General features: G+C 36.9%; 1 protein-coding gene and 1 long non-coding RNA gene across 20 annotated transcripts in view; one reads left to right on the top strand and one right to left on the bottom strand.

Annotated features, from left to right (window-relative positions):
• Positions 1 to 26,121, bottom strand: part of ST7 (suppression of tumorigenicity 7) — a 275,445-nt gene that overhangs the window by 96,552 nt on the left and 152,772 nt on the right. For all 19 annotated transcript variants that reach the window (XR_010126973.1, XM_054495525.2, XM_054495527.2 and 16 more), the window contains 4 exons: positions 13,371 to 13,530; positions 3,236 to 3,290; positions 2,477 to 2,592; positions 1,116 to 1,191 (listed from right to left, as the gene is read on the bottom strand). Coding sequence is in view for 18 of the 19 variants with exons in the window: in XM_054495525.2 (XP_054351500.1) it covers positions 1,116 to 1,191; positions 2,477 to 2,592; positions 3,236 to 3,290; positions 13,371 to 13,530 (407 nt within the window). In the remaining variant the exon portion in view is untranslated. The remainder of the gene's footprint in view (positions 1 to 1,115; positions 1,192 to 2,476; positions 2,593 to 3,235; positions 3,291 to 13,370; positions 13,531 to 26,121) is intronic.
• On the top strand, positions 12,652 to 13,531 carry LOC129040728 (uncharacterized). The gene is made up of 2 exons (XR_008503717.1): positions 12,652 to 12,788; positions 13,225 to 13,531. It is a non-coding gene; the product is annotated as an uncharacterized LOC129040728 (long non-coding RNA).

Here is a 26,121-nt window from a genome sequence, read left to right as displayed (position 1 = left end):
AAATAAATCAGATTGTGCTAGCTTAATTTACTCTAATAGATTTACTATAAATTTAAGATCCACAGCTACAATTGGCATTCTTAAGATCCAAATGGAGAAATATGGGCTGAGTCACAGTGTAACTGGGTGGCTTAGTAACTGAGTGAACAATACGAAAGATGGTGATTCATGAAGACATGAACCTGGAGGGTAGTTTCTATGTCATGTCACAGGGCTCTATTCCTGGCCCTCATATTTTTCTCAGAAATATGGATGACACACAGAAGACAGGCATATCGAATTTGTAGATGACAAGAAACTGGAAAATAAATATGTTGCATGACAGAATCAGAAACCATAGATCAACTGGTTACAATGGCAGGATTTTAAACTCTCACAACAATCTTTTTTTTTTTTCCCCCTAAGAGCTCTGAAGAAGATTCTGTAACCTTCTTCAGAAAAATCATAAAATAGTTTAACAATGACCACTTGGCAAGGATAGTGTTGAGGTGATTCAAGCACCAGATGGGTGGTTGAGCTAAGTGGCCTTTAAGGTCTCTGCCAACCCTGAGTTTTTATGACTCCAACTTTAAGAATCTTTCTCATTTTCTGAGATCTCCAGAAGAGATTTCCCAGCCTTCCTTGGTAACCCATAGAATGTTTAACAACACTCAAGACAGCATTTCCTCTTATCTTTGTCTTAATCTTGAAGTATTTTCTAAAATTTTTTTTTAAACCTTATGTTGTTATCATGTTTTCCCCACTAGCAGAAGTTCTACTAGAAAATGTTCTAGTGCAGATGAGCATTCTACATCTGGAAAATTTTCCCTGTCAGAATGTTTTAGATATGTAAAGAATTGTATTTATTTTATATCCTCACAATATCCTAGGGATAGCCCTTCAAGAAATTAATTTAGGATCACAGCAAAGCCATTGAATTTGCAAAATGACTAAAACCACCTCCACATGGTGGCTGTCCTTCATTAAAAAAAAAACTTTTTTAAATAGAGTAGTAACTCCCCAAATAATCCTCTAGTTCAAATGCAGTTTAATTTAAGTATCCTATCAATGGCAACTGAATATATTCAGCAAAGGATGAGATTTCCTTTTTAACAGCAAGATTTTCCCCCACTTACTCATTTATCTCCAAGGCTTCATGAGCTGCAGAAATCCTAGCTTGGGGGTTTCTCTCTCTCCAGGCTTTCTGCATTACTATTTAAGAAAAAGAGAAAACACCAAGTCAATCAATACATACAATTAGGTAGACTCAGTAGAGGACAAGAGCTAAATTAGGAATGTCAGCTTAAATTACAAGAACACATTTCATTGCTAAGAGGGTTGGCCAAAATCTCCAAAGTCACATTAGTGTATTAATGTGCTATTCCACTGTATTTCAACTGCTGACAGCAAACCTTTTTTGTGCTCACAAAACTACAGGCTAAGGAAATCAAGAAAAGGCACTCTAACAGAGATTTTGCATGTCTTTTGCACATTAATGTCATTTGTTTTTGGAGAACATACATTATTTTACATATTTTGAGATGACATTGCTACCAACCTCTTCATTCACTTAGATACAACATAATTGGTCATTTTCCGAAGCACTTAACACAGACCCTTGGTGTTAGAACATTCTGAAACCATTTCAAGAATTATGCGTGGGTCAGTAAAAAATGCTTAAGCTTTTGCTTAACATGTGTACTTATATCCCAAATTTACCTGCAAACCTAGCTTTTATACATCAGAGCAGTTTCTGAACATATGGTGGCAAGCTCAATGGGAATATTTACTGTACCGTGATGTTTCTACCATAGCAAAGAATACCATTTTACAAAGGAGTAAGAATCTCCTTATTTATTTTATACATTTGTATTTTACAAATTATTTTAGAGTGTGTAGAGGTTCCCTTTCAAAAACATTTTTTCACCTATTTACTTTGAATAAGTTTTATAACACAAAAAATTTCAGTTGAATTATTTGAAACTCAAGTAATGTAAAATACACACTAAACAAAGTATTTTCTCAAATGGAACACACATCTGGACTCCAATAGCCAAGGCCATGACCCCATTCGATGCTAGTTAACCTATAAATAGGCAAATAAAAGTCACTAAAATATATTCATTAATCACCTGAATCCAGTAAATTCCAATTTCTACTTTGAATATCATAAAGGAGATAAGGCCTTCATGCTAACTCAACCAAGAACTTCATTAGCTTCATATAAGATTTATATTTCTTTAAAATATATAAAACCAACTTTGATATATTTTTAAAAATCATGATTCAAATTATTATGAGGGGACTCATTTCAATATCAATACTTCATTGTGATAAAGGTTTACTTAATTATCAGAGTTCTGGGTTCTTATTAGTCAATCAACAATTTAATACTTTATTCATTGGAGTTTTACAGAGTGGATATTCTAAAAGCAGAAATCTTGACACTTAAGCCAAAAAGCCCTCCCATTCAGAAGGATGTATGGATTTTTCATACTTGCATCTGCGGGACGCAGATGGTCCGAGTCACAAGTAAAGAATGTCTGGTGGTCCTGGGCAGAGAGATTCATGTCATAGTAAGTAAGAGGCTCTCGTCCTGTCACCCAAGTATACCTGCAAAGGAGAAATAAGACGATTAGACACTTTTGAGAGAGAAAAGCAAGACCTATAAAATATTAAGCTGCAGAGGCATTGAAATATAGACCATTAACTGAATACTAAAATAGCTTTGCTAATGAATAAAAAAATATTTTTAAAAATCATCTTATTCTCCCTTCAGGAATTATATCAGTCAAAAGAAATAAACATTTTCCCCTGTGTTTTTGTCTTAAAATTTACAAGCCATTGCTAATGAAAACCTTCCCTAATTCGTATTATGAATAGACACTTTCCTAAAGCTATGAAAATTCTAATTTGCCTAATTACTTTGCTAAACTAAATTCCAACATAACTTCTGTGACATCTCTATAACCATATTCCAGGTAAGCTTCAAAATGTTTTCAATGTATAGTATATATTGAAAAGAATAACTGTTAATACAAAAACTCTAAAAACTACACATTTTTGTACATTATCCCAAATCTAGTGCTAAAATATTTATAAAACAGAAAAATCAAAACATTTGAAGATAGTATTAAAAAATGATGCACTACATAGACTGTTACAATGACCCCTAAATGAACCAGCAAAAACATTTGCTGCTGTCTTTGCTCTCTGAACCAGACCCATTTGTTTCCCAAGCTGTCAAAATGCTTACCGATTATATTCAGCACCCCTAAATAAATTTAGTGGATTTCGCCATACTTTGCATTCTGCAACAAAGAGAAATATGAAAATGTTACACGTAAGTTCAGTGACACTACAAGCTAATTAATTCAGCAAAACACCCTTCCTGGCCATTTGATAAGATAATTCTATTCTCTATCCTTTACGTGGGAAGCAATGTGGAAAAACTCTGGGTGGTTAATCACAAAATGTGGCTCAGGCTCCGGGACTTTGGAAAGTTTTGCCTAATCTCTCTGGGCCTGAGTTTCCTCACTTGCCAAATCAAGATGCATGCCAAAATCAGCTAGTTCATAACTCCTAAAATTATTTCAAGAGGTCCAAACTGATTCTATGAATTTACTTCTAAAACCTTACAGATAAAAGTATAGGCAAAAGTAAAACTATTTTCTGTTAGTCTAAAACATATCTCACAATAACGGTGTACATGACAAGACAAACTATAGAGTATAATATGCAAACAGCCTTATAGTCTTAATTTGGGTTCATGCTAACAGTGATTTTATGATAATTTACCAGTTTGCTTTTGCCTTACAGGAAAGGAATAAGAAAATTAATAAGATTACCATATTGTAGGAAGAAATGCAATGAAAAGAAATTGTCTCAAAGCATTTTAATATCATTTACTTGCATAGATACATATACTAATCATCATACTAATATGATCATGTTAGCACATCCTAATAGATCACACCTTTTCATTATACCAGGACCACAGAAATTTACAACAAAAGGACTTTAACTTAGAAAAGCCAACCGTTAGCTTTAAGACTGTGTTATAATGGTAAGCATATGACTAATAAACTACAATTCTTTTAAAACAGTCTATGATTAAGACTTTCTACTGATTCAGAATACTAGATTTTGGATGAATAAGATTTTATTATAAAAAAATCAGTTAATAGTATTCAAAACATCTATGTGTGTGTGTGCAACCAGCAAAAACCACATCCAATAACATATGTACAAAAAAGTGAGCAATTATTGCAGAAATCCAAAGGACACTGAAAGCCACATGGTGATTCATTAGGATCCTACCCTCAGTCCTGTACATTCAACGTCCATCCATCCACTGAGCATTAATTTGAGCACCCACTGGAGGAAATAAGTAAACCATCAATTTCAACACAGTGTGATAATGGAGAACACGAAGCACTCTGGGAACATGTGTGTAATCTCAATAAATATTTGTTAAAATAGTAAAGGATATACACATAACAGGAATACATGTTTTCATTTAAAGAAGATGCACTTATTTCTAAATTAGGGCAGGATCCCACTTAAAATTTACGCAATATTTATAAATAATGGCCCTAAATTTTTTGTCACTTAGCTTGCCATTTAGAAAATGATCTTTGTCCACTTAATTTAGCATCTCTGAATTTTGTTCTTGAGTAACTGAGATTTGATGGCTGTCACTTCATATGGCATTAACTAGAAAATTATGCTTCCTGTAATTACTTTTTCTCCCCTTAGAGGAATCACTAACACCTTTACTCCAGATCATGGCTTGAAACACACTGGTGAGCTCAATAACCATAATCCCTGCTCTTATGGCTATTATAACTACCTGGACCTCACCACTGCCAACCCCTGCTCAGAGAATCTCTTTTAAGATTCAAAGTGCTCTTCTTAAAGCTTCATGAATATTGCAAGATTTGTATCTAGCACAAAATAAACATGAATATAGATTTATGGATAAGGATCCTCGTGGTAGAATTATTTACTATAAAACAAGGACATCTGGGGAGATGCTTTTTCTCCACTGAATTTCATCTGAAATATTAGTAAAAAGGCTAGGGCAAATATTTTGTCTCCAACAAATACATCACTATACTACCTGGAAGGATAAACACTGTTTAAACATCAATTGACAAATTACAAAGAAAACTGTTTTCAGTTAAAATTTCAACTCTATTATATATCAGATGCAATTGAAATTATTTCTAAACAAAAAATTACTCCAAAGATAAATCATGTATATACCTAAAGTATTCACTGAGCAGTATCTAAAGATGCTCTTTATTTAAGAAGTGTCACAATACAGCCAGCAGGGGGTGCAGCAAACATTGTGAAATATTGCTTTTATGACTTCCATTAGAGAACTGAGCTTAAAAAGAAATTTGTGTTAACACTGGTGTCATATATGTGTGCTGTATTCAGTTTAACTATCCCTAAAACTTAGAAAAAAGGATCTAAGTAATTGTAACAGACGTAAACTGTTCTAAGTGAGAATAAAACATGTAATGAAGAAGTACCTAAGAAATGTCTTCATTAGTTATGCCCTTTAAATTGAAGGTGCAAGACAGGTATATTTTTCTTTTAAGAAACAAGCAACCTAGAGGTCACACATGAGCACGTGTCAAAGTTGTGCTTTAAAATTAGGCCACAGCTATGTTAATTTCTTCTTTGTCCCTCTGTTCCATAATCTTATCTTGACTGCAAAAACTCAGTCTAGAATCACTCTAGGGAACATACCTCATAAATATCAGGCTGCGTGATGGTTTAGTGATAGAGACAAAGGATGTAAATGCCAAGCATATTAGAATATGAAGATTTAAGTCAGGAAGTACTCAGATCTCCAGAGGGTAAGAGTTTCTTATATGTTCCTTTAAGGAATAAATTCCTTATTTCAAATCAGATTTAAAATTTTACCTCCAAAAAGGAATTTTCCATTCTCCATTAACATCAACAATTTTAATGCCCTCAAGATGCACTAGAAGTTGACTGGGACTTCATCACAAGCTTGCTAATATCATTAATAATATAGTTAAAAATATGCCCTTGATACAACAAACATGCTCTCTATAGTTCCATATGCAGCAATTCACAGTGCAGTCTCTACTCACAAGTGCTGACAGAAATGTTCCATCCTTAGCACACATGCAAGAATGAAATTCAAGAAAAAGGGCAGCAGCAAATATTGAATAGCACTTGCTTAGTTTCCAAAGTCTGAGGAAGAGATTCCCTACTTTGTCATAATGAGATCATTACAAGCTTCTTTGTGAGAGACAAAGAACCTAAAGAATAATGTTTACTATCTACAGCTAAGTACTTCTAAAAGCAAGCTCTAATCCTTTTTTTTTTAGCCCTCCCTCTCACTATTCCCTACTAAAACCTTCCATCACGATCATACTTATTTCATGTCTTTTCATACTCTTCTACTCTTCTACAATGCCCACCCTATCACTCATAAGACTGTGGTTTAAACATGTATTGAGTGGGTAATTATGCATTAATCTCTCAATTAGGCCGTGGATTACAAAAAAAAGATAACAGCTTATGTCTTAGAGGAACGTTTAGCCTTGGCAGAAAAGTGAAAAGGGTATTGAACTAACTGGCACCCACCTGAAGAAGCTCTACAGAGGGAATAAATATTCTGAGAGAACCACAGACTTTTTCCCTTTGTCACAATACTCAAGAGAAGAGAACTCAATTCTCATAAAACAAAACAAAACAAAAAGGCTCTATAGTCACAGGGCTTTTAATCACACAGAAAGAAAATATTATTCTACACCCAATTTAATTCTGAAAACTTTTTTCTAAAATTAAAAAAAAGATAGAAAATCCCTAGTCATGCGGACTTCAGAAGTTATAAATTGCTAATTCATGGCCCAGAAAGGTTTCTTATACTAAAAAGTTACCACTTCTTCTCAGAATCTAAAGTATGGATAAGCATGACAATGTTATTACAAACAGTAGTAGCGGCAACTTATGTTGTTGCTATGAGCTTGATTTTCATGGATCCTTTCTGTAAAGGGGCTTAAAGCTCAATTTATCTACATTCCTTACATACATTAGTTAGGGGTATATATTACACCCTTTTTACAAAAGTAAAAAGTACAGAAAAGCTAATTTCCCTAAGGTCGATGGTAAATGAGATTAAGGCCCGGTGTCCAGACTGCCCGACTCTTATCCATCAGATGCAACAAAGCTGTTAAACCCTGCAACATCATATTTTGGAAATATTGTGAGTCCATCAGTTAGATTTTTCACTAGAGAAGCAATTTTTAAAAACTCCTCTGGAAAAACATTAGGAACTTTTTAACACTTTTAAACACTTTAGTTCCAAAGTACAACAGAAAAGGGTGCTAGCTAAAGTTTCATTGGCTTGTATTATAAAATTAACCTCAAGCCAGTCAATTTCTGACAAGTGATTGTGCATATGTTTATTAGCTTTGATATCTCAGAAATGAATACCCAATTCTCTACATTATTCATATCAATTTAAAGCAATCATTATGAGTAAAAATATCCATATTCTTAAATAATTAAGCTTTAACTGTTTCATAACTTCAAAATGTTATTTTGAAACAATGATTAGAAGTAAAGGCACAAAAATATGTAGGTAGCTTTCAATTCAACAAATACATTACTATCTCAAATTCTTTATGAAATAACAAAAGATATAAGTAAATGTGAATTTTAAGACCATGATTTTGGCTTGCTATTCAAGATAATGTACTACTTTCTCCAAGAATACTCTCGAGATGGTTAAATCTATAACAGCATCTGTCATGCACTTCTCATTGGTCATTTTTCACCTAAGTCAACCAACCCTACCAAATAATGTGGAAATTATGAAATAACTTTACTAAGTAAGTGTTCACTAGCTACTAAAACTATTTTAGGTATTATCATCATTTAACTGGAGATCTAATTTGTACTAGAGCACAAATTTTAGTGGCAAAGGATTTTAAAAAGATGTGAAAAACACTGGCTAAGATAATCACTTTCAACACATCCATTAGATTTTGGTGAGTTTACCCTCATTGAGACTATTAGAGGGCAGCCCAAAAGGTCCTTGACATGTAGCATTTTGCAATTTTGCTGAGGGATATATTTGAAATGAAAGCACTGAATGGACTGGATATAAAAGAGTCACTCAGCTAGTGAGTAAGCCTGGCTGACCACAAAGCCATACCTCCAAGTGACTGCCATTCTCCACAATCATATTTGTAGAGAAATCAGTTCATTTGGGCACACTGCCAAATGGCTGTCCTCTGACCTGACATTTCCACATGACCTCATTTAATGCTCAAATGACTCTATGCAGTAGACATTACTGCTATTCCCATGTTTGCAGATTAAGATACTAAGACATAGCAAAGTTAAACAACTTGCCCAAGGTCACACACAGAAGATTAGGACCACATCTGTCTGACCCCAGAGCCCGAGCTGTCAACCACTGGCAATCCTGCCACTGAACTGTTCCTACAGTAAGTTAGGTTAATGTCACTTCAGAAATAATGTCATCCACTGCAGTACAGAATTTTACTAAAATTATTATTTTAATTGCTTAATAATCATATTAATCTTGGTTTATACACCTCATAGAGGTTCTGAACAAGGTCAATTCAATTTTTTAAAGTGCTTAAGAACTTGGATTGTGAAGTAAGATTACCCAGGTTATCCGCCATGTGACCCTGGACAGATTACTTCACCTTGCTATGCCTCAGCTCCCTTAACTATAAAAGAGAGATAATAATAATATCTGCTTCCTGGGGCTATTGTGAGGATTACAAGAGATAATATCATATAAAGCTGATAGCAAACACTAAGAGTGTTAGTTATTATTATTGGAACCAAATGGCTTCTTATCGATAAAATTATTTGTTCTAGTGCTATGAAAATTTGGGATCAACGAAGGTCTTGAATATATTTTTTTAACTCTACCTGAATTTCTACATCGCCATTGTTTTTCTTTATTATCTGAATTTAATCAGCGCTTAAATTGCTTCTGGCCATGTAATAAAATTTAATTCAGAATTTAGAATATACACATTTATATAGAATTATTAAAATTATTTAGAATTTGGAATATACATATATATCTTATGAAGATTAAAAGAGATTAAAAGGAGATGATTCGTGACAGGAAGCCAAGTGACTAACCAGTTTGTTTAAAGATCCAATTCTATGCAAGAGGCTATTAAAGTATCTTAGAGAATTTAAACTTGACTTTGGCAGGGATATTTTTCATGTGACAGAGCACTCTCCACTTTTCCCATTATCCTGAAGAAGGTAAACACTGCAAACCTTTGTCTTTATGGCATCTTATTTGAGAACAAGGCAAATTATCAAACAGATGTTCCTATAAACTCAAATTCAGAATGTTACTGGGCCCTTTTAAATGCCTGTTTATCATCAGCTCATAAACTAAGCTGAATTAAGAAATGGTAGTGAGAAACATGGTGATGTGGCAGAATATATAAGCAGGGTTTATCAGAAACTGTGTATCTGAGAGGAAAACAGCAGTTTAGCTCCCAAATAAAGCAAAACCAGTGGAATGGACACAAATGCTAACTTCAGCCAAACAATCTGAAGTTTGACTGAAGTAAGAAACTGTATAATTAACTACATTTCTCCACTGGCCCACAGATAAAGATCACTGCAAACTGTGAGCAAGTCTGCATTCAGGCCACTTTGTACAAATCCAGAAGTTTAAAAATATATGCACAATCTGCCTGTAACCATAACAACCTTTCTCACTCCTCACTCCACCACCCCCATCCCAAGTCATTCTTAGGTAGGCCATGTTTTTCAGCTTTTATTCAAAACAAATTATTCCTTAAAGAAAGAGCTACACTGAATTTTCATATAGAACAATGCTTATAACTGATATTTCCCATTTATTCTTAGTTTTTTCAATGATTTTCTCAAATAATCAACAAAATACCATTACACTGCCTTTGCCAACATCCATGAGACTTTGTGAGCCATGTTATATTTCATGTACAATTCAGCAGTGGGCCATCTTACGATGCTCCAAGAAAATCAATAGATTCACCCTTCTGTTATTAAGGCAATAGTCATTTTATTATTATGAAGGCAATGGGAATTTTTAAACAAGTTTAAGAAAATACACTGATAACCCTCAGCTTTGGACCTTCTTGATACTTAGCATTTGAAATGAGACTATGAAATAGAAAGTGATTAAAAGTAGAGATAAATTCAGACAATGTACCTTTTTAGTATTTTTCTTATTCAAAAATCAAAATCACCACAAAAAAACAGAAACAGACAATGGTATTATTCCAGTGGTATCTGGCACTTCCAAACTAATATATATGTTTGTTCAGCTGAGTCAGCCAAATATCAGAAGCCCAACTGTCAAGAAGTGGGCAGACGGGGACCTAAATATACTTAGACAAGTTAATTTCCATTTTTCTAAGGATAACTATTTGAACACTGTTATGATATCAGAAAATAAATGCTGTTATCTATTATACAAGAAATGAATGGAAATATAGAATGCATAGTAGGCAATCAGTAAATACTAGCAGATGTTAATATTAAATGAATACTAGTAGATAATATTATCATTGAATTGGTAATAATATCCAAAAGCTCAGTCTTAGCCAAGTAAAAAATACAAACAAAAGTGAGAGTTTCCACAGGTTATCCTCAGTGAATGAATTCATTTCTTCCATGATAATTGCAGAATCTTGTGTCTAACTAGATCTGATCACATCACTCCTCTGCTTAAAAGGTATCATTGGTTCCCATTCCACCGAAGATAAGGCTCAGGTTCCAGATTCCTTAGCAAAGCATGAGCTGCTAGCCAACTTTGGCTTCTGTCACAATCCAGTCCCTTTCCCATATGTCCTGTTTTCTAGTCACATGAAGCCAATTTTTATTTCTTGAACACGCCATGTTTCTCATGATGCTCTGCCTACAAGTCTCCCTTTTCCCTTATTCATCCATCCAAATCACTATCTAAATCAAATGTCATCTCCTAGGAAGCCTTCTCTGATAGTCTGTACACTATTTCTCTACTTCCGTTAATCTTTAATATTTTTACCTTTAGCAACACTTACAAAACTGCATTATAATTTTTAAGGCACGGCTTTATTTCTAGCCTCTTGTAGTGTCCTATTTCATTGAAACTCAATGAATGAACGCATGAGTGCATGCAAGGCCTGTACTTTCTCCTCTTATAAAACAGGTGGGAAGAATTTCCTAGCTCAGTCTCTTTGTCACCTCAGTAAACATTTTCTAAGTACTTCTTATGAACCTGTTCTTGTATAGGTTTTTATGAATATGATTTTTTTAAAGGCAAAGTTCTTATCCCCATGGAAAACTCTGTCTATTGAAGGAGACAAAGTGGTAAGTGCTCTGGTTGCATGAGGAAAACATACAAATCTAAGGAAAACAAAGGAGGAGATTGTGAGCCAAGATGGGAAAAGTAGTTTGCTCCTTTGAGGAGACAGCCACCAGTTCTAAAACTTGAAGGATAAAGAAGAAGAAATTTAAAAAGCCACATTAGGTTTTTTTCTTCCTCTCTAAAATAACCCATCCACATTTCATAACTGTCTAACCAGGTTATAAGAATCAAGGATCAGTGTATACATAAATTTTGTTCCAGATTTTAAGTCAATACTCTTTTAATAGACTCTGCCAGCCAGCTATGAGTAGTACTGGGCACCTCTTGGTACAACTTATTTTATCCTAAAGGGTACACATATAAAAGATGGCATTGCTCAGCCAGGTAACAAAATTGTCTGAGATTTTGTAAACTCATCCACTTTGTGAAAGGAAAAGAGACCTCACCAAAGCAAAACATTACTTTATCCAGCTAGTATAATAAATGCTGTTTATTATTTTAATGAGGAATCTTGATCATTCAGTCACCAGGCATGAGCAGTTGTAGATAACTGCTACCACTTTGCATCTGCTGTGAATATCCCACAGATTAATTGTGCTCTTGTCTGACTTGAGTTACTATAGCCTTTGAATGACAAAGAACATTGCAGAAAATTAACAAATTGAAAACAGAAACCATCCTCATTTGAGATCATTTTTTATAGTGAATACATTTATATTTTCATTGAAGTTTCCCTTCTCTCTCTACTTGATCTAAATCTCTTGATATCATTTCTCAATGCAATGAAGAGTTCATACCCTTCCCATTGTCCCTATTATTTTGCTGTCTCTTTTAGTGGATGCCTTGATTAAGCCTTATTCTTTATATAAATGTTGATGCTATTCTTACTGCTGTAACAGCAGCTTTGTTTCAAAGAAATAGTAGACACTGCAAGATGCTAGAGATACTACAATAAAGCCATACCTTAAAAACTACAACGTAATTTGATGTGTTGCTAAAGGTAGAAATATTAAAGATTAACAGAAGTAGAGAGAGAGTGTACAGACTATCAGAGAAGGCTTCCCAGGAGGTGACATTTGATTTGGATAGTGATTTGGATGGATGAATAAGGGAAAAGGGAGACTTGTAGGCAGAGCATCATGAGAAACATGACATGTTCAAGAAATAAAAACTGGCTTCATGTGACTAGAAAACAGGACATATGGGAAAGGGGCTGGATTGTGACAGAAGCCAAAGTTGCCGAGCAACTCATGCTTTGCTAAGGAATCTGGAACCTGGGCCTTATCTTCAGTGGAATGGGAACCAACGATACCTTTTAAGCAGAGGAGTGATGTGATCAGATCTAGTTAGACACAAGATTCTGCAATTATCATAGAAGAAAATGAATCTATTCACTGAGGTTTGAGAAACTATGGACAAGGTAGCTATAGCATCAGGTTGGGAACACTGACCTAAATGACCATTGGTTAAGTCAAATGGGAAAAAATAACATTAGCTCGGCACAGTGGCTCACACCTATAGTCCCAGCACTTTGGGAGGCCAAGGCGGGCAGATTACTTGAGCCCAGGAGTTTGAGACCAGCCTAGACAACATAGCGAAACCCCATCTCTACAAAAGATACAAAAATTAGCCAGGCATGGTGGTGCACACCTGTGGTCTCAGCTACTTGCTAGGCTCAGAGGTAGGAGGATCACCCGAGCATAAGAGGTGAAGACTGCAGTGAGCCGAGATCATGCCACTGCACTCCAGCCTGGGTGACAGAGCAAGACTCTCACACACACAAAAAAAGAGGGTAAAATTAATAAGATAAGCATTTCCTTTCTCTAGGATGTTTATACTCTTCTTCTCTGATACAGGTTGTCAACTCCATGGGAAAATGAACTGCATTTTTCTCTGAAGCCTAATGTTTAAATAACAACATTCTTACTCTCTCAGTATGAGTAACAATAATAATTTAGTAACAGTAAGCAAATAATATTGCAAACTGAAGGAAATTCCATACCTGAGACACTTTGCCTATTGGAATCTGAGTCCCCGTTACTGGAATTAGAATTGTTGGAAGAGTTGTTGTCAACCCCTCCCAGAAGGGGGCGCAAGTGGCTTACTGAGACTTGTTCAATGAATGAAGTTCCATATTTGCGAAAATACCACCATTCAAATATCTAGAACAGAAAAATAAGCGTGTTTATGGTCCCTGTTATCATTTATGACTTCTGTACACATGCCTATAAAACATATTACATTTACTAATTCCACCTTAAGTACATTTTATTTCAAAAACTGTTTATTCTAAAAATTAGATTTTAGTAAAATTAATAGTAACATTTAAAATTCTCAGTGTGGTTTTCTCTGCTTAATACTGGTTTCAAAAAACTATAACATCAATCATGGATAAAAGAACACTGTTAAGAACTGCTCAATATAATTTTTCTCCAAATTTATATATAATATTCAAATAACAAAATCACCATAGCTGAAAGACAATTCCAGAAATGTATATAAATAAGTCAGTTTTTGAAATACGACTTATGAAATATTCCAGTTCTTTGTACTTTATATTCTGATAAAAACCATACCTCTGTAAAATGCTTAAGAGCAAAATTGGGGTGGGAGCGGGGCAGGAAGGAGCAGGGGTGCTTGGTAAGACCTCCTTAAGGAAATACTGGTTTTACAGAACAAAAGAATGAGCTGTATCCCATTTCCCACATGGATAGCACCCAGCCACTGAGGTTCAGCATTATTCCACTTGCAGAGAAGTGCTTTATAAACACAAGCATCTGTTGTACACCATTAATGTTTCCTAGTTCACAAGACTACTAATTGTTATGTACTGTGAATTACAAAAGGGAAAAAAAATAACTTTCAGTAATGAAAGAACAATGATGCTTACATGATTAGACTGAAGTCAGGACCTCCTAAGCACTGGAAAAGCAAGTGACCTCCCCCAACCCTTCTTACCTGGGCTTTCTGCCTGTCTACAGTGAACACTTCCTACCACTGCTCAAAGCGGTTCTCTCCCACATCTTTGTCTCTCCTCCCTGATTGGGGGTTTCCTTAGGCAGTCACAAATCATTCCACAGAAGAAATTTAAGAATCAATCATATCCCAGAGTCTCATAGGATAGCTACACTTTTATAACATAAAATGTGCAATTAACATAGAATTACCTTTACCCTCACTTATTCCATAAAAACAAGATTATCTACTCTGGAATAGACTTTGGGCTATAATTTTAAAACTGATGTTTTCTCTGTTTTGTTCCATTAAAGATTTCTAAAAAGATATAAGGAACATTTATGAGCGACCAGAAGGAAGTATCAATCAAACGAAATGTTTCCAATCCTATAATAGGACACCTTGATTTAATCCCAGGGAGTTACTCTTTCTGACTATAGGTTGAGTATCCCTTAAATGAAATGCTTGGAACCAGAAATGTTTTTGGATTTTGAATATTTTTACATTTTGGAATATGTGTATCACACTGGCTGAGCATCCCTAATCCAAAAATCCAAAATCCAAAATGCTCCTATGAGCACTTCCTTTGAGTGTCAGGTCAGCACTCAAAAAGTTTCAGATTTTGGAGCACTTAAGATTTCGGATTTTCAGATTTTTAAAGGGCTCAACCTATCGTAAATTATCACATGTTAAAACATCCAAGTATTTTCTCTGGGCAGAGAGGGGAGAATATACTATCAAGTTAAGAAAGGACAAGACTAATCTGTAATATTTGGAATGACTAGGAGTGGGATTTTGCATAAAGGAAGAAAGCTCAGGAATGATAAATTTACACACCATGGATTTAGAAGGGAGTCTATAACCCCAGGTGAGTTATTATCTGAACGTCGGTTTCTTCAACTGTAATTGGAAATCATATTTATTATTTATCTCAAGGGTCCTGAATTTTCATACTAACCTCATGTAAAACACCTAAGTCAGTGCCTGCTGCAGTTGGTTTTCAAAAGTAATAGCAAAGCTGCCATTTACTATGTTAACGATGCACATCCCTCCCATGGGCAGCACACCTCACATGCTGCCATGAGGCACCCCTCTTTATGCCAGTCTATAATTCAGGTTAGTACAGCACTTTGCCTGTTACTAGACAGTTGGTAGAAAGTACTGGAAATCATCATGACGAAGGGTACTGCTCACTGTACAATCCTGACCACTAAACAAGGCCCTCAATAGATTCATAGCTTTGCCTTTATTAGAAGAGAAGACTCCAAAGGACCCAGAAAATTCTGTGCCCCAAGTCATAATTTTCTGCTTTCTAGATTGTGCTGCTGGAGCACCTGCCAGTCCTTAGTTCATTGATTCCATCACACAGCACTACATGTTCCACACCAATCACAAGCGGTGCTCTAGATTACAGACTTGGCCCCTGCCACTACAAGTCTATGTCACAGATCCATAATACCTCTCACAGGCTCCTGGCATGCCTGTACCCATCACACACACACAAACCCTGGGTTTCTTCAGATTTCTCAGTTCTTCCAGCAGAACCATAAAGTGTCAGCGCTAAAAAGGACCTTAAAGGACTATGTAGAGTCCACTTACAGAAGCAGAATGAGAACTACCCATCAAGGTACAATGACCTGACCAAAGTCAAAGAGCTAATTAAATAGTCACTTAGCCTGAAGCCCCTACTGTCTGTCACTATCTTACCAAGGCCCTATAACAAGACTTTTTATAGCTCCCTTGCTTCTTAGCCTGAAGCCCCTACTGTCTGTCACTATCTTACCAAGGCCCTATAACAAGACTTTTTATAGCTCCCTTGCTTCATGTAAACAGACAGATGTAGCCTATCATTCCTTTTTTCAAATCTTTACTTCCAAGTGCCCTCTGACACTGTCCCTCTGTGCTTTCCTAGTTATAAAAACCAATTCAGAAGTAGTAGTCTATCAAATGGGACCAGATTATTCATCCTAAGGTAAAAAATGACTCGTATTAACTGGACATTTGCTTTGTAATAGGTGATAGACCTTCCACCCAGTATTTCTAATGCAGTAATAATAGACCTCAGTAAAGACTGGGTTATTCATGCAGCTGTTTGGGGAGGAAAAGGAAGGCCTTCTCAGGTCTGTCATATCACTGCAATAGTACAGCCCCTGCTGTGTACAGAGACCATAAGTATAAAGATGGACCTCTGCTGTGTACAGGGGGCACTAGAATAAAAAAGGACCCCGTCCTTCTAATAAATATTGAATGAACAACTTGGAAAGAAAGAAGGGAAGAACTCAAAGCCTTCTGAAACTTCAAACAGTGTCCTCATCTAGGGTCTTAACATAAAAATCTTTCCCTTATCCTGAAACATGTCAGGCTTTGGGCGAGCACCTCACAGTATTTTAAAAGAGATGCACAGATCCAAATGGGCAGATGGTGTTATTTAATGTGCACATATTTGGTGTCACTTTGAATTCTTTTCCCTGGTGCATACCTACAATGTAAACAGCAAAGCTCTCATAAACAAATTTAGATTTTAAAAGCACTTCCTGGACATGCTAGTAGCTCAGTGGGCTTGTCACAGTGGAACAAAACAGTTTTTGGTCTGACAGATAACCAAAAAATTAAAATATAAATATGCATTTCATAGTCTTAAAAACTTAACCTCTCCTGCGCTTTTTTCCTATTCATGCTCTGCCCCTGAGAGAGTCAAGTAAGATGAGAATTAAAAAGTATCAAGCGGGTTTGGGATTTAGGAAGTCAACAGGGACCTTACCATTTAGTTTAAAGGCAAAAGCCCTTTAAACTAGATAGCTGGGCTATGTGACCTTGGTTGATTTTCTTGATTCCTTGGGGCTTAGTTTTCTAATGTGTAAAATAAGATCACTGTAAGCATTCAGTTGATGTTGGATGAAGAGATGGAGAGAGAAAGGGAGGGATGACTAGAAGACTGAATGGAAGGATAGTTGGAAGGTTGACTGGATGGATGATAAGGGCTGGCCTGGTTGATGTAACGGCAGATTGTCTAAACAGTGGGATCAATAAAAGGTTTTGTGTTCATTTTGTTTTTTATAAAAAAGAGAGGTTCACACATGTTTGTGTTAGGGGAAAAAAATCCAGTGGAAAGAGAGAAACTGATGGTGGGAAAGAGTACAAATTACCCAGAGACATGATGCCAAGTAGGAAGCACATCCATTCTGCCTTTAAAAAGTAACCTACCAGCTGGGCGTGGTGGCTCATGCCTGTAATCCCAACACTTTGGGAGGCCGAGGCAGGCAGATCACCTGAGGTCAGGAGTTTGAGACCAGCCTGGCCAATATGGTGAAACCCCACCTCTACAAAAATATAAAAATTAGCCAGGCATGGTGGTGGGCGCCTGTCATCCCAGCTACTCGGGTGGCTGAGGCAGGAGAATTGCTTGAACCTGGGAGACGGAAGTTGCAACGAGCTGAGATCGTGGGACCGTACTCCAGCCTGGGTGACAGTGAGACTCCGTCTCAAAAAAAAAAAAAAAACAAAACAAAAACAGTAACCTACCACTTCTCACTTCTTGCTCTAAGATAGAAAGAAAGAGAAAGAAGAATGAATAGGGGGAGACATTCTTTTTTGGAAAGTAGAGTGTGATATGAGCTGTTTCCCAGGTTAGAAGGCAATAACTGGATAAAAACTGGGTGACACTGATCTCAGTGGAGGTGCAGGTTAGGTTTATCTTCTGGGAATAAGGGAGGTGGGGATGGAATTGGGAATGAGAGGGCTGAGGAAGTGGTTTGGACCTATATCTTACAAGGCAGAAGGGCCAGAAGCTATACTCGGGGCCCAGATCGTATTTAAAACAAAGATCCATTTGGCAAGGACCCAGTTACCAATGCCCAGTGAGCTCCTTCATTATTATTTGACAGAAGCAGAGAGGATAACCAAGGAGCACTGGGGCTGGGAGCTGGGGGCAGAGACCCAGGTTTCCAGCTGGCCTAAGCTTCAAACTTGTCTCATGTTTACCTGCAGGGAACAAAAATCTGACAAAGGAACAACAAACAAGGCCTTTCCATCAATCTTGCAGACCTAAAAGTAGACTCTTTGTTCAAGATGCCTAGATTCTTCCTATCCAATAAGTCCTCCTCTTCTTTTGAATTGCATATTCTATACATAAAACACTTCACGTGTCAGGAATTTCCCTACGCCCTATTATCACACTCAAAAATGCCTCCAGATTTCCACACAGCAAAAGCTTAGTAATTCCACACCAACACCATTAAACCCATGCGAAACAGAAAGATGTCAAAGCTTGAAACTGGCTAAGTGCTTCTTAAGAATTAAAGTAGACAATGATGTCACAGGAGGATAGATACAGTGATGGTAGAGACTGAAGAAGGAATATGAAACTTTATGGCAGTCTACTCCTAGATAGAAAGATTGCCAAATCAACACCTGCTTCAAGTCTTCAAAAATATATCTGGTGGTAAACAGTTTTTTTTTTTTTTTGGCAAAAGGGATTATCTGGGCTTAAGAAGATAAACCCAGGCAGTTGGCATGTGTTACAGTAATACCTGTAACATTTTTAGTTTCTTTTTTGATCCTAAAGTATATTCTTTTTACCACATTGCCTCTTTCAAAGTCCTTCCTAATTCCTCATGACAGACCAAACTTTTTTTTTTTTTACATTCTTGGTTTCTGTATATTTTGTTTAGGAATATGGAATAGCAACTGAGTGGGTCTTGGCCTCCTGCTTCCTAGATCTCAGCCAATCCCTCCTCAGCCACCTGTTCCCCTAAACAGTTGTGGGGGCTATGTAAACTGGCATTCTGCCCTTCCACCCGCCTTTGTGGACACCTGTTGCCAAGACTTTAAGAAAACACAGGGAAGTAAGGCTCTCTTCAAGGTCAACAGCCAATGGTCCATCCCCACCTCAGTGTCTCTAAGTTCACAGGATGAGATTTTCCACTGCAGCATTAACTACTGTGGCCTAAAAGGGAGGGTAACTCTCCTGAGCAAAGCCCTGGAGACCACTGAAAATTGGTAAAAGCCAGCCTGTGTCATTCATCCCAAGCCCTGCCAGCTGTCCTCTGGGTCCCTCCTCTAGAGATTCTAATTCAGTTGGTCTGGGTGGTGCTCAGAATCTATCATTTTAAACAAGCTCCCAGATAATTCTGATGCAGTCAGTTAATTCATTCATTCCTTGGATCTTACGTGCATTTGACAAATATTTTCTAAGTATTTACCCTGGCATTTCATATACAGTAGCACACAAAAACACAGATATGGTTCCTGCCTTTGTGATGCTTCTATTCTAAAGAGGAAGAAGACAATAAACGATCACACAAATGAAATATAATGATAAATATGCTAAGCATTGATCTATGTTCTAGGCTGGACAAATCTGGCCTAACCCATGGCCAATTAGAAAAAGAAAAAATGTTTCCTCCAAAGAAGGTTGCAGTCTTCCTCTTCCCTCTTTCTTTTCCTTTTTCTTTTCTCTTTCCCTCTCCCCACTCTCTCCTTCTTATCTACCTGACCCACTTCTGTGTGTCTGTTAAAATGAAAATATCAACCACTACACCCTGCTGCTATCCACCTTCCCAGGCAAACCTTTATGAGAGGCAGAATGATGTTAGGGCAGAGTGGTGGAAATTTAAATTCTAGTCTTCACTCCATCCTTACCTAGCAAAGTTTCGTAGGTAAGTCACAAGTTTTCTGAATGCCTAGTCCTTAGGTCTTTACTGATTTAAAGTGGATTGCTTCTGAGCATTCCTGCCTCAGCACTGCAACTACATGACTTTCAAGTCTCTCAATTTGGGCTGAAATGCAAGCTGAAAAAGTCAAAACGGCAGTTTTGTCCGTTTATCCGCCATTAGCTCATTCACCTTCTTCACTTCTGCCGTATCTTATCATTAATCTGTTCTACCCAAATGCTCATGTCCACAATCAGTCCACGACAGGTATCAATCTACTTTCTTTGCCTGACACGGGGTCTCCTGCAGAAGATCATTTACTTCCGTGGTGAACACAAGAAGCTGTAATCTGACAAGGTTAAATGAGCCTATTTCCTCTCATTGTCTGCAGGTTCCCGAACCATCTGGCTCTCACAGCATCTCTCTCATTCTTTATTCTAGAGTCAAAGAGACAAGGTGCTTCGGAGATGACACAGCTTGACATTTATGGGCTGCTTCCCACCCCACCTCCCCAAGAGCCCTTCTAATCAAGTTTCCCTGTGTCTTTTTCCACTCTTCGTTCCAGAATCACCATCATTTTGGGTGATCCATATGCCTATCAATTAAAGTGCTACCTGAGTGCTGTTCAACTTCTTGAGATGGATGAAAAAGGAATGAAAGGAGACATAGCAATCTTCAACTCCGCTCCTTTACTTTTGAATAAGAGGTGATGGAAGGCAAGGTCAGAGAGATCTGGGTTCAAATCTCATGATTTAACTGCTATATAACCTTGGCCAAATTATTTAAACTTTGTGTCTGTTTTTACTTAGCAATATAAAGACACTGGTCATACCTACCACTCAGAATTTCAATCAGAATTAAATGAAATAATATATGCAAAGTGCTTAATATAGTACACCTGGCATGGAGTGGTAACTCAATAAATAGATCTTTTGTTATAACTCATTCCTATTCAATCGTCATCTGCTACCACTTTCCCAAAAACACACTTCTTTTACATTTAATCCATGAACTAATTATTTTATTTACCACTCTGATTTTCTCCATTTCCTGTTCTTGAGTCTGACTTTTAAAGATTATGCTCTGGATGCCTCTTAAAAATACCTCTGTTATTTATATATATATACACACACACACACATATATATGTACATATATGTATATCTATATACATATACACACATATACATATCCAGTATCCTATTAAAATGTGTATTGATCCCTATATCCAATGAAATACATACACACACATTTTAATAGGGATATAGGAATCTATGTATAAATGTCAATGCAACATACAGAATTGTATGCATTCTATCAACATTTTGAGATAGTTAAGGTGAGCATTTTCTGCACATATCCACCTTACCACTCTCAAAAGCGAAGCAAAATCCAGAGATTTTCTCCACTGAAATAAACACTCCCTGCAGAGGCTGGGCATGTCTTTGCTAGCAGATGAAAGACTAACTTGGCAGGTCTGGACTGTGATGACAGGTGCAGTTCTTGTGGATGGAACTGGACTGGGATGGGAAGGCTTGTGCCAAGCAGATAGAAGGGTATCTTGAAATTAAGCAAGGGAAAAAGCTGGATGGACGGGTATAGGCACAGGAACTAAAAGGGAAGAGTGAGCTAGATGGTATAACAAAGTCATTGCTAGCTTTCACCTTGTGAACTAAGAAGTATTAGGGATATCTAATAAAATATAAACCTGTTTATTTTTAAGTACATTGTATATCTGTTCAGTTAATTGACTTTTTCTTTACAGAGGAAATATCAGGGTTTTTCTTTGTTTTTAGCTCTCTTTTCCAAAGAAATCAAATTTAATTTGATAATTTTAGTCTCCAGCATAGAAATCCTGAGGCCCCCAAATAATCAATTTCCCCAGGGTCAGCTGTATACTCTAAATGTCCATGGCAGGCTCCTAGGACATTGCTTAGGTGAGAGCAGTTAGGTAATTGTCTCCCTGGGGGCAGGAAGCAAACTGCTAAGCATTTCCATGCACACAGCTATTTTGCAGAGCACCTGATCCTTTACCTCAATGCTGCCTCTCCCTGAAATGCACTCAGCAGAAAAGGATAGTGGCTGAATAGAAACCTTACCCTGGGTTCATTTCGAGGCCTGGCAAAGCTGAGTACCTAAAGGCTAGGCATGTCAACAAGCTCTAAAGCAGGAGCCTAAAGCTGTACACACTGTAGTTATTTAGCTCTCACTACAGACCAGCATTTTGAGAGAGACCTTTCAAAATGTTCCTACAGGAGAGGTTTTCCTTTGCTCAAAGTTTCCTATCAGTCGGAAGCATCCTCTGCTTCCTGAGAATGCTGCAAGATAAATGTACCATAAGATAGCCCAGCAATGATCATCTGGTTCAGCAGGGGCACAGAAAACCTCACCAGCCCAGATCTGCAAAGGCGGCCAGGCTCTAGAGAAATCCCTTTATTGCTGTTGGGGCTTCCCCATCTTTGAGTTAAAAAGGAAAACAACCATTAGGCCTAGCTTACCAGAGTGAAAGGAAACAACCCACACGGAGGTAATTAATTTATAGCCTGTGAATCTACACCATGCTACTGCTAGAATAAAGTCCAGACCTACCATTTGTACAGCAGGCTAGAAAAACAGCTGACCACAGAGGCAGTGAAATGAGTGACAGAGTGCAGGCTGCCTGAACAAGATGGCCTGAGTTCCAATCCTGCTCCTCGATTGCTAGCTGTGTGACCGAAGGCAGGTTACTAACTGGCCTATTCTACCTATTGAGCCTACCTGTAAGTAAAAAGGAAACAATCATTAGCAATGACCTTGTTGTACTGTGGGGAAGAGTAAATGAGTTAGCATGCAAAGTGCTTTAGATCAGTGCCTGGCATCATCAAAGTAGGTAACAGTCTTCAGTGACCCTCCCCTGAGAGGAGGAATGTACAAACAAAAGACAAAAGCCTACCTTTCAGCATCAGAGTGAATTACTGGTTTCAGTATGAAATTATATCCAGAAAAGTTCTTTTTTTCTATTTATTTACTTAAAAATATTTCCAAGATGTTTTGAATGAAAATGTTAAAATACTATTGTAAATGTAAATGATAACTATCAGAGGGAGACTTGTAATGCCTTCCCCTTCTCCCTCCCACAAAACATATATGCTAAAAGATTGCCATGTTTGGGGCACATATTTAGTAAGAATTTACCAAGCATTTTCCCAGTCTGAAGTTGCCTCACTCTATTTAGGAATATTAAGGTAGGTTTTTAATCATAAAGGGATGCTGGATTTTGTCAGATGTTTTTTCTGCATCTATTGAAATGATCACGTGATTTTTGTTTTTAATTCTGTTTATGTGGTGTATCACATTTATTTACTTGCATATGTTAAACCATCCCTGCATCCCTGGTATGAAACCTACTTCATCATGATGAATTATCTTTTTGGACATGCTGTTGGATTCAGTTAGCTAATATTTTACTGAGGATTTTTGCATCTATGTTCATCAGAGATATTGATCTGTAGTTTTATTTTTTTGTTATATTGTTTCCTGGTTTGGGCATTAGGGTGATACTGGCTTCACAGAATAATTTAGGGAGGATTCCCTCTTTATCTTTTGGAATAGGGTCAATAGGATTGGTACCAATTCTTCTTTGAATGTCTGATAGAATTCAGCTGTGAGTCTATCTGGTCCTGGACTTTTTTTTGTTGGTAACTTTTTAATTAGCATTTCAATCTGTTCAGACTTTCAATTTCTTCCTGGTTTAATTTAGGATGGTTGTATATTTCCAGGAATTTATCCATCTCCTCTAGGTTTTCTAGTTTATGCGTGTAAAGGGGTTCAAAGTAGCCTTGAATTATCTTTTGTATTTCTGTGGGATTGGTTGTAATATCTCCTATTTCGTTTCTAATTGAGCTTATCTGGATCTTCTCTCTTCTTCTCTTGCTTAATATAACTAATGGTCTATCAATTTTATTTATCTCTTCAAAAGAATTAGCATAGAAGGGACATACCTTAAGGTAATAAAAGCCATCTCTGACAAACCCACAGCCAACATTATACTGAATGAGGAAAAGTTGAAAGCATTTACCCTGAGAACAGGAACAAGACAAGGATGCCCACTTTCACCACTTCTATTCAACATAGTACTGGAAATCCTAGCCATAGCAATCAGACAAGGGAAAGAAATAAAGGGCATTCAAATCGGTAAAGAGGAAGTCAAACTGTCACTGTTTGCTGATGACATGATCATATACCTAGAAAACCCTAAAGACTCATCCAAAAAGCTCCCAGGAGTGGTAAATGAATTCAGCAAAGTTTTAGGATACAAAATTAATGTACACAAATTAGTAGCCCTGCTCTACACCAACAGCGACCAAGCTGAGAAGCAAATGAAGAACTCGATCGCTTTTACAGTAGCTGTAAAAATAAAAAAAATTAAAAAATACTTAGGAATACACTTAACCAAGGAGATGAAAAACCTCTACAAGGAAAACTACAAAATACTGCTGAAAGAAATCACAGATAACACAAACAAATGGAAACACATCCCATGCTCATGGATGGGTAGAATCAACATTGAGAAAATGACCATACTGCCAAAAGCAATCTACAAATTCAATGCAATTCCCATCAAAATACCACCATCATTATTCACAGAACTAGAAAAAAACAACCAAAAAATTCATATGGAACCTAAAAAGAGCCTGCATAGCCAAAGCAAAACTAAGCAAAAAGAACAAATCTGGAGATATCACATTACCTGACTTCAAACTATACTGTAAGGCCACAGTCACCAAAACAGCATGGTACTAGTATAAAAACAGGCATATAGACCTATGAAACAGAATAAAGAACCCAGAAATAAAGCCAAATACTTACAGTCGACTGATCTTGGACAAAGCACAACAAAAATATAAAGCGTGGAAAAGACACCCTATTCAACAAATGGTGCTGGGATAACTGGCAAGTCACATGAGTAAGAATGAAACTAGATCCTCATCACTCACCTTATACAAAAATCAATTCAAGATGAATCAAAGACTTAAATCTAAGACCTGATACCATAAAAGTTCTAGAAGATAACACTGGAAAAACCCTTCTAGACATTGGCTTAGGCAAAGACTTCATGAACAAGGACCCAAAAGCAGGCGCAACAAAAACAAAGATAAATAGATGGGACTTAATTAAACTAAAAATCTTCTGCATAGCAAAAGAAATAATCAGCAGAATTAACAGACACCCCACAGAGCAGCAGAAAATCTTCATAATCTACACATCTGACAAAGGACTAATATCCAGAATCTACAAGGAATTCAAATAAATCAGCAAGAAAAAAAAATCCCTTCAAAAAGTGGGCTAAGGGCTGGGCGCAGTGGCTCATGTCTGCAATCCCAGCACTTTGGGAGGCCGAAGCAGGTGGGTCACCTGAGGTCAGAAGTTGGCCAGACCAGCCTGGCCAACATGGTGAAACCCTGTCTCTAACAAACACAAAAAAAATTAGCCAGGCATGGTGGCACATGCCTGTAATCCCAGCTACTTGGGAGGCAGAGGCAGGAGAATTGCTTGAACCCGGGAGGCAGAGGTTGCAGTGAGCCGAGATTGTGCCATTGCACTCCAGCCTGGGCAACAAGAGTGAAAAGTCTGTCTCAAAAAAAAAAAAAAAAAAAAAAAAAGAAGTGGGCTAAGAACATGAATAATAGATAATTCTCAAAAGAAGATATACAAATGGCCAATAAACATGAAAAAAATGCTCAACATCACTAATGATCAGGGAAATGCAAATCAAAACCACAATGCGGTATCACTTCACCCCTGCAAGAATGACCATAATAAAAAGTAAAAAAATAATAGATAAGGGCATGGATGTGGTGAAAATGGAATACTTTTATCCTGGTGGTGGGAATGTAAACTAGTACAACCACTATGGAAAACACTGGAGATTCCTTAAAGAACTAAACGTAGATCTACCATTGGATCCAGCAATCCCACTACCAGGTACCTACCCAGAGGCAAAGAAGTCACTATACGAAAAAGATACTTCCACACGCATGTTTATAGCAGCACAATTTGCAATTGCAAAAATATGGAGCCAGTCCAAATGCTCATCAATAAGTGGATAAAGAAAATGTGGTGTGTGTGTATGTATACATATATATATATACACACACCATGGAATACT

This window comes from Pongo pygmaeus, chromosome 6 (assembly GCF_028885625.2).
Source record: "Pongo pygmaeus isolate AG05252 chromosome 6, NHGRI_mPonPyg2-v2.0_pri, whole genome shotgun sequence".
Classification (NCBI taxonomy): domain Eukaryota; kingdom Metazoa; phylum Chordata; class Mammalia; order Primates; family Hominidae; genus Pongo; species Pongo pygmaeus.
Note: the sequence above shows the minus strand (reverse complement) of the source record. Positions and strands in the feature narration are given on the sequence as shown.